The sequence below is a fragment of the Penaeus japonicus genome, unplaced genomic scaffold (genome assembly GCF_977035675.1).
Source record: "Penaeus japonicus unplaced genomic scaffold, GWHDUDI00000001_assembly GWHDUDI00000030, whole genome shotgun sequence".
Lineage (NCBI taxonomy): Eukaryota > Metazoa > Arthropoda > Malacostraca > Decapoda > Penaeidae > Penaeus > Penaeus japonicus.
In genome coordinates, this window is record NW_028234432.1 from 19,702,899 (window position 1) to 19,712,898 (window position 10,000).

General features: G+C 34.0%; 1 protein-coding gene across 12 annotated transcripts in view; it reads right to left on the reverse strand.

The window, feature by feature from the left end:
* Positions 1-10,000, reverse strand: part of LOC122264152 (androgen-induced gene 1 protein) — a 16,026-nt gene that overhangs the window by 6,008 nt on the left and 18 nt on the right. Inside the window, exons 1-5 of one of the 12 annotated variants that reach the window (XM_086555185.1) lie at positions 9,295-9,324; positions 2,505-2,684; positions 2,151-2,288; positions 1,050-1,267; positions 375-526 (exon numbers count right to left, since the gene is read on the reverse strand). In XM_086555185.1, coding sequence (XP_086411311.1) covers positions 375-526; positions 1,050-1,267; positions 2,151-2,288; positions 2,505-2,663 — 667 coding nt within the window. In that variant the 5' untranslated portion in view covers positions 2,664-2,684; positions 9,295-9,324. Of the gene's footprint in view, positions 1-374; positions 527-1,049; positions 1,268-2,150; positions 2,289-2,504; positions 4,328-5,233; positions 5,448-9,152; positions 9,194-9,230; positions 9,325-9,850 lie in introns of those variants that run through there. The other 11 variants (XM_086555182.1, XM_086555174.1, XM_086555178.1 and 8 more) reach the window with 11 other exon arrangements.

Here is a 10,000-nt window from a genome sequence, read left to right on the forward strand (position 1 = left end):
TCTCTGTCTCTGTCTCTGTCTCTGTCTCTGTCTCTGTCTCTGTCTCTGTCTCTGTCTCTGTCTCTCTCTCTCGGGCACTCTCTCTCTCGGGCACTCTCTTTCGGTCTCTCTCTTTCGGTCTCTCTCTTTCGGTCTCTCTCTCTCGGACTCTCTCTCTCTCGGTCTCTCTCTCTCTTTCTCTATTTCTATTTCTATCTCTCTCTCTCTCTCTCTGCCCTGGTCTCACAAGTATGCAATACAGATGGATATCATGAATGGTATATTAACTCATCTCTACTTCATCACTTTCTTGAAGAAGCCTAGTATCAAAATGAGTTTCTTACTTTTCTTTACATTTGTTTCTATTTTTCTCATTACTTTCTTTTTTTACTTACCCCAAATCATGTTATGCAGTTTGGGTCCTAAATGAACAAAAAGAAGATTGGGCAACAACAGTGCAGCAAGGAAAATAGTTCGGCCTTTCATATCGAGAACTTCAAACACGGGATACACCCAGAAACCAGCTGCATAGGCAATGTAACATATCCTGAAACAAAAATTACAAGTTACAACTAATTTGCACAGCAGACTGAGGCTATAGTTTCTACCATTTTCACTCCCTCTGTAATCCCCACATGGAGGCATTTCTTAAAAATATATGTCTGAACATGCTACATAGAGCAAAGAAATGCACTTTCATAATCACACACTTGTATTATATTGCTACAGCATTAGAAAAAGGAACTATTTAATTTCTTTCAAGCTTATGATTCCTTCTACATACTCCAAAGCAAGATAATAGTGCTGGTATTTCATTATATACCCACCTATATAATATAAAATTTGAAGCTGCCTCTTATACTTGTAATTGCTTGACAATTTGACTAAAAGAATACCTGAATCTTATAGATGATGGTAATAATGTATAGTGTTAATTTTGTTGGAAGGAGGAATATCAATGAAATGCAACAATTTTGGAAATAATCTTAATACTGGTATAAAATTCACTCCAGTTGCTATACATCTTTACATCTACCTACAAATGATGAAGAAATGTTATCAAAACTTACCACGACAGGTAAAGAACGTATGCCACTAAAATAGGATAATACATCTTGACTCCCTTTTGGAAACAGTGGCATACACTGCATAATTCTGCAATGGCACCAACAGCTGGAAGTGTATGCATAATATGGTTCAACCATCCTGGGAACCACGAGTCAAGTGATGCAGGGAAGATGAGCTCACGATCAACAGCATACAGCGCCCAGAATATGCAAGACACAAACTGAAGAAGAAGAAGAAAAAAAAAACAAAAAAAAACAGCAGCTTTTTAATTATAAAAGGTTCTATTGGGAAACAGTTCTTCTAATTATATTCATTTTGAACCCTGGGTGGCTATGCCATTTTCTTTCTCCTGATTCATATTACCAACTCATGAAATCTTAGCAATAAAATATAACTAAGATGTGTTTGATGTGTAAAAATAGTCTTACACATCAAAACAAATAAGCAAAACTAGTAATGCATCCCCTTCTTATGAACTACAGCATATAAATTCTGATGATTATGATGGCTAATGCAAAGATTATGGTAATCATTTTTTGGGTCTTTGAAAAACTAAACATAGGTAAAGTTAAGTTCTGTACTGATCTTTTTTTCATTATGCTTACAGATAAGAATAATTCATACAACAATGACTTTCACTTTTCTTTAGTTTTGTTTTTAATCTGAATTCATTACGTAACTCCTTGCAATAAACTGTCCTTCATATTTCCTGAGTACTTGAAACAATGAAATTGATTTATCTATTTTATTTTTTTACTAACAAATTGACCCAGAGTATTTTGAGTGTATTATAATTGATAAATATAAGAAACAAAATCCAATAGAAATCAATCAAGAGAGGGGAGTAAAGATAAACGGCGCCAGAAATAAATTTTGATATGTCAAGAAATCAGAATTATCAATAATTCTTGTTTCTTCTTTAGACATTTTCATTTATAATAATTAATGAGCCATATGTGAGCAATACATAATATAGGTGAATCTGAATATTTGTATATTCAGGAAAATAGTCTTCATTAATGAGAAAGAGCAGCACTCTGGAAATAGCAATATGTAAATAGATGTATACTATCTCAAATAAATGCCATACATAAACTCCTTACCACTCCCATTGGCAGTACTAGAGATGAGAAAAGCCAGTCACGTAACCTCTGCAGCAAACTTCTGCGCGTGGGCACAGCCGATTCTGAGCCCATCAAGTCGTTCAGAACACACAGTCCAAAGAAACCACATTGCAGCAGCTGTAATATGGAAATATTTAAAGGTTTTTGTCACAAAAACTTTGAAATGTAAAAAGAAGTCTCTTACTTTAACAGTGAAAGTAATCTTCCTGAAAAAACATATGTAAAACAAAACATAATAGTGATAATTACAATTAATATATATTATTTCAATGACTAAAAAACAACAACACAAATCAATAATGATGATATGGTCTCTATTATGAATATCCTTACCAAGTCAAGATGTGTCAGATATTTACATCTTCCACCAATATTGTTTCTATCTCTCTCTGCTCTTGAACCAGCTGGGGCCTTATTAAAAGCATCATAATAAAGGCCATACAAATACACAGTCACTAAGGACACATGAAAAAGTGTAATCTTTATGCTCATATTTATGAATTATAACTGTTCCTGAAAAAATACAGTAATTTCTAGAGATACCGAGTGGTTTGTTAGCACAATTTAAGGCCCTCCTGCCATTCGACTCTGCATCTAGCCCTTTCTCTGCAAGATATCTTGATTGCTCATAAGAAAGTGTACCACTTTCATCCAGCTTTATCAATGGTCTGCTAATCTGCTTTATCAATGATCTGCTAATCTCAGCTGATTGGACTGATAAACTTTAACCTTGTCTTAAAAATGACTCGCCTATCTGACTAATGAAATGTGAGAGTACAGTAACAGATATTGTATCTTTTAAGAATGACTAAAGATATATACAATCTAATGCTAAATTCAGACTATTGCTCACTTTGCTGCTATCCACTGTGGCTTATGTAATTGGTAGCGAGTGACAAGGACAAGGTTAAGGACTTCAGGCTTCAAATAAAATGGATTACCATATACAATTTGAACATTAACCCATATAGTATGGGTGTCATGACATACATGATGGAGCCAATTATGCCTATAAGATGGGTGTCAATGCGTGCAGGACATGATATCAGGATCTGCTCACAGTCATGAAGTTGGAGGGTGAAGAAAACTCTTTCCCGTCCCTATAATTTTTTGCCGGTGCCACCAGCATTGTAACACAGCTAGTCTAAATCATTCCTCAGACTGCTATAATCTATGAGCAAGTAATCTGATACACAAAATCTATCAAAATACTCTGCAAACAAGTAGGAATACCCCCAGATGAACTAAGAACTCCAACTATTACCTGGATGAAAAGTGGCAATGAATCAAAGACGTTACACTAAAATCTTAAACACAGGCACACACGGACATATATTTGACAACATGGGATCTTTTCTCACCACCCTGCAACCAAAACAGATGCTTTCAGTCTTGCATATTGTAAATGATAGCAGAACCAGCGGTGATAGTGAGCGGGACACTGGATGTCCTTACTGGTAAGTATCAGCCTGTGGTCTTGATACAAGAGTTTAAGAGTAAAGGCATATTGAAAAGTCCAATAAACAAGTACAGAGAGATAAATATGTCTGCAATCAAGTGATTAAAAATATGACATAAAAGAATAAAGAAATTATCTTCACTTTTTTTTGTATCTACTAACCTACTGAAATATACTCATATATATCTATCTAACTAACAATACATCCACCAATTTGCTTCTTTTTCTTTTTGATAACCATTTTTCGTTAATTTTTTTTATATCTGGGTATACATTAAACATTACAAACAAATTCAACTTTGAAAATAATAACAAAACAGAAAAAGTAAAGAAAAGGTGAGGAAAAGGCTCATCAAGAAACAACTCAAAATCCATGCACAATATCACTGATAACAATCTTATGTTCAAGCTTCAAAGTTCACACTTTATCTTTATCATTCACTTTCCCTTATCTCCACCTGGACACCAGAACAAGAGTTCCCCTTCACCGCTCCTGGTAATATACTCAGTATCTAATATCAGTATAAGTATTATAGGCTGATCAACAACACCCAGAAAAAAGTAATCTATCAAATCAATGAAATGAAACAATAACACAACATCGAAAATATATATCAAATCTGTGATATTTTGCATCCCAAACAAGGCCTTCTCAGATTGAAACACACACACACACATAATAAATTACTGTCTAGAGAACAGTCTCCTTGGACCTAAAATGCTTCACTGCATGAGGTCTGATATATATATATATATATATATATATATATATTTTTTTTTTTTTTTTTTTTTTTCTTTTTTCTTTTTTCTTTACTAACTTTCACTTCCTACCCAATGACACATTCTTTTTCTTCTAGCAGTTACAGAAATAAAAACTAAACTGCAACAATGTCTTTCACAATAAAGGAAAGGTAATACCTGTTCTTTCTACAATGTATATGAAAAAGATCAAATCTCCTTTTCTATTCAATGAATAACAACCATTTCAATTCATCTGGATCCCATCTGTTTTTTACATATTTTTTCTGGTATTCATAATCTCATCAAAACTACTTCAATCAAATTGTATTGCAAAAACTATCTCACTGACATTTCTAGTGCTTTATTACTAGACAGTCAAATAAAATAAATGAATAAATAAATAAATAAATAAATAAAAAAATAAAAAAATGAATAAATAAAAAGTATGTGTGTGTATATATGTATGTAAATATATATATATATATATATATATATATATATATATATATATATATATATATATATAGATATATATATATATATATATATATATATATAATGATAATGATAATGATAATGATAATGATAATGATAATGATAATAATAATAATAATAATAATAATAACAATAACAATAACAATAATAATAATAATAATAATAATGATAAAAATTACAATATAATGACAATAATTATAATAGCTATAACAATAACAATAATGATAATAATGATAATAAAAACAATAACACTAACAACATCAACACAAGCCAAACACATGCCTTAAATATTCAAACAAAATCTGGGAAAGCACGGATTCCTAGTCAAAACTCATTTAAAAGAAAGAAACATAGAGCCATTACTCACAGCATTCAGGAAGGTTAAGAACTTAAGACGACCTCCATACTGTCGGTAGGCAAAATTCGCAGCAGGAGAGGATGGAGGTCTTAATTTCTGAACATTATGGTAGATTCCGTAGCTATAAGTGCAGAACACCAACAAATGTAGCAACGATGATTTTACACTCATTGTCAAACTGTTTCTTTTTCTGTTGTCAAAGAACTTAAGGTTTATGCTTAATCTGTTGTGGTTAATGTTTAATATATCATTGCTTTCAATAACAGAGCAACAAGCATAAACACAGAAGCATCAAATCAGCAAAGAGAAGTGAAAGATAAATTAAAAGCAAGGGCAAACTAATCAACTTAGTAAAGAAATCAAGCAAAATGGCAATGATTAATTTTTTACACCATCCTGATTGGATTTTTAAGCTGATAGCAAAGTATTTCCTTCATTGCTTTAATAGAATGGAAATTGCAATCCATGAATTATAAAGTGAAAAGAACTCTACTAATCACTTATGTTTTTCTCTGTTATATTCTTTACACTATGGAGAGGCACCTATATTCCCTTGGGTTCATCTGTTAATGCAAAAAAACGTGTTTCTCCCAAATTGACTACCAGTTAAACTGAAAGACTAGGCTCTTCCTCCAAACTGGACAGTATATGGTTATCAATACCGTAAACCAGGATGACTTCAGACAATATTCTAGGCTTTGAATTAAGAACTAGTTACTGAAATACAAAAATGCAAATCTTAAGAGTTTTTGTTAATATTGATAACGTGATTCACCCCCCCACCCTCCCCGCAAACACAAAACAAATTGAGTTGGAGATAGAGGGAGCTATAAAACTGGAAGTGCGGTCTAAAGTCATCCTTAATGGTATCTTTGCTTTTTGTGTGCCTATTTTATTCTGATAATTCATACATTTGAAATATGTTGCAATATGTGTCTGAAGTTACCCAAGTTTGTACTAATAATAGTAAAAGCAACAATAATAATAACACTTCTACTATTCTATTACTACTACAAATTCCACTACTACTACTACTATGGCAACTATAAAAATAAAAATAATAATAATGGCATAACAAAAAATAAAATAGAAACAACTATAAAAATAATAATAATATAAACATTAATAACAATAAATATCAAGAAAGGTAAAGAACAATAAGAATAAGAACGCTAATAACAATAATGACAACAATACCCAAGATAATAAGATAATAGTGGTAACAAAAAAAAAAAAATTCTTATTTTTTGTTTTTCTTGTTTTCTTAGCAACTTTTTCAAACCTGTCTTGTTAAAGAATCTAATTAAAATCTTATCAATCACAATTTGATCTGGAAATCAGCTTTTATCCCTCGTAGTGTGCATTACATTTACTATGAAAATTACAGAGAGCAATTAAATCAGCAAGTGAAATACCTATGTTATGCTAGAAAATATAATATTGACCGTGACAAAATTGGGGGAAGAGAAAGCTTTTATAGTGTGCGCCATGCATTTTATAATGCACTTTCACCCTTTGGCCGTGGTATTTTTAAATACATTTATATAGCCTTGTGTCAATATTATTATATATGGCCCTGCCCATCCGCGTCTAGGCCTATTGCTTGCCTTGACAGCAAATGATGGCATCTGCGACCAATGGGTTAAAATTTGCTAAGAATGTGAATCAGATATATACAAATGGGAATGAAGAATTTCAGCATTAAATATAACAAGAGCATAGTCTGCAAAATCTTCCTCTACTAAAACACATTTCATGTTCAAAATCTAACAAATAAATCCTTGCAACTAACATTACTAGTGATTAGCTAACAGCATCCTTGCAGTAATGTTTTTTACTTAAAACTACTACACTTTCTAGATTATTCCTAGGCAATGCCTAATAAATCTATCATCAATTGATAGGTCAATCATTTGGGAAGAGAACCTTTACCTCTAAATCTAGCTATTCCTTCCCTCCTATATCAAGCAAATGAGGATAATGTGAATATTTTTCTGGTATTGGTCTCAAGCCAATACCGGTATCACGTAATGAAAAGCACAAACCCTTTTATATGATTGAAGGAGCCATACACATAGTGTTAGACCAAACTTTTTCCTTACATTTAAACCAGTTCATGCCATATTGCTCATTGGTGTTAGGGATGACTTCCCACCTTAAGGCACAGTGCTGGCTTTGAGCGGTTGTTGATTTAAGATTTCCCTCTATCTTTGTAAAGTCTGTCTTCTCCCCCAAGGGATATGGGGTCAAGAATATCCTTTGAGTTCATTATGAACCTTGACATCCTGTTTTCTGGACATCATAGTCAAGTTCAATTGTTTATAGTCATTTCCTCATACTATATATTAGGTAAATATCTACAAGAGGATTTCTTCAAGTAATACTAAGGTGTCTATATTTTTCACTCCAGAAAAGCCCAACAAACCTCCCCTATGGATTAATGTGGGGCCTTGACTCCCCTCAGGACACAGATATCAGTCCTTCATAGACTTGGCTAAACTTAGCAGTAAATTTTCCAAATAGCGCCACGTTACTAAATACCACAAAAGTGGTATCAATGGATTCCTCTCACTCTGTACTATCCATATATAGTTGACTTTACCCGTGACTTTGCCCTTATGTCCCACAATCTGGGTCCCGATAGTAGGGGAGGGCATGAAGTAGATCAGGGAAATTGCAGGGTAAAAAAAATTCAGGGCATATTTAGTATGGAAAATCTTAACCTAATTACCTATCTCACTTTGCCTTGTTTTGAAGTTAGTCCTAGCCATGGGTGGGCTACGTGCTCCATGGACCCCCCCTATTCTGGGCACTTCGTATTACTTATGATATATAATTAGCTCTGTAGATGATGATGCCGCGACCACGAATAACCCTCACACTGCCCCATGATATCCTCAACTGAGACTTTGTCTCATACATTCCTCAGGATAGGGCACTAGGACTGATAATGATGTGACCATTCAATAGAGGACACTCTATAATTATACAATTATACTGTAAACAATGGAGAATATTCCACCATCTACTGAGAGGACATAACAGCGCATGCAGGTAATTCATTGAGGATTTCCAGTCCACAGCTCGCCAGTAGTCATAAATACGTAAACACAACCATGTTTGAATTTCAGGGTGAGGATGGAGGTTATTGGGGTATTTTGCACAAGGTATGTTGCACGATGTGCCCTGAATAGGGGGATCCAGGGGGCAAAGCCTCCCCTTGGGTATGGCTAACTTCAAAACTAGGCAAAGTTAGGTAGGCAATTGGGTTAAGGTTTTTGCAAACAAAATATGACCCAAAGTAGCATGAGGTAGCACGAAGTACCTTAAAAAAAAGGGGGACCCTGATTGTAGAGTCCAGCGGTGGAATCGCACATTATATCCAGTACATATGAATAGTAGATGTTGAGAGGAATCCATCAATACCACTTTTGTGGTATTTAGAGTTATTCTGAAAATTTACTGCCTTAGCTTCAACTAGTTCCATATTTGCCTAAATATCACCATGCTGATCAACAAACCACCTTTACAGAATATACAAGAATGTACCAGAGTGCAGAGTTTGCATAATTCAGAGGAACAGTTTTGCTGGATGTGTAGGTGCACAGACTTTGATAACAATTTGTGGGCTGCCTTAATCTTACACAAATTGAATTATATTCTTGATCAGTGTTGTTTTATGTTCTTTTTGACCATCACATTCGTTTTTCTCCAACATTGCTAAGTTCTTCCCTAATTAATTACCGAACATTATGAACATGACCAGATCTCAAAGCCTTTCACCTATTACATCTGTAACCTAACAAATGAAATGAGTATCTAATTTACTATTCCTATATATCTATTAATACAACAAGAATTAAACAGCATGACCAGGCAGAATCACATGTTATTAATAACACAATCGTTCAACAATCTAAATATTCACGCGTAAACCACCCTCTCCAGACAAGAGTACCAGGCACACCAAGCAGATGGAAAAAAGATAAGAGGCTTTGAATATCACAGAAACGAAAAGGCGCGTTATCAGGGGACGAAGTTCATTACAAGCACTTTCTCGTCACCGTTACTTGTGTTTACATCTTGCAGCTGTCTAATCCTTACTAAGCACGCCGCACAGATGCCGAAATTGTTTGAATTTTGTTTCTACCATGAGTTTGGGCAGTTTCAATAAAAGATGTATAAATGCAAAAGTCAAATCATGTGACTTGTATATACGTTACATATAAATGTAACATTTCAAGAAGGGAAAAGTTTATGTGTACTATCAACGCTGGGAATGCAGCAAAGAGGATTAATCAATACATGTTCATCGTTATTGATAAATGGTGTTCTAAAGTCCATAGCAGGTCACCTAAATCAGTATATTTTATGGAGAAATGACGTGTCACGACTGACGGCGTAAAACTAACTGAAAACCGGAAGACGTAGATTAATCACTAAACCAATATAGTCACTCACTTACCAGGCAAAAAAAAAAAAATCTAAATCTATAAAGCATAAAATTCCATACATAAATTTCGTGCTATGTATTGGTTTAGTAACTAAGGCTACAGGAAGTAAGATTGATTGGTTCCTAATGCAGGCACACTGGATGGCCGACTTTCCTGCCGCCTCGATACTTACCGCGTCAAGAAATGTCAGATATTTAAACCTTCCGCCCATCGCCCAAAACGCAGATTCATATTCTGAGCCCTTTGGAGGCTTGACATCATAATATAGCCCATAGACATAACTCATAAAGATGGCACTGTGAAGTAAAGTCTGCAAAATCTC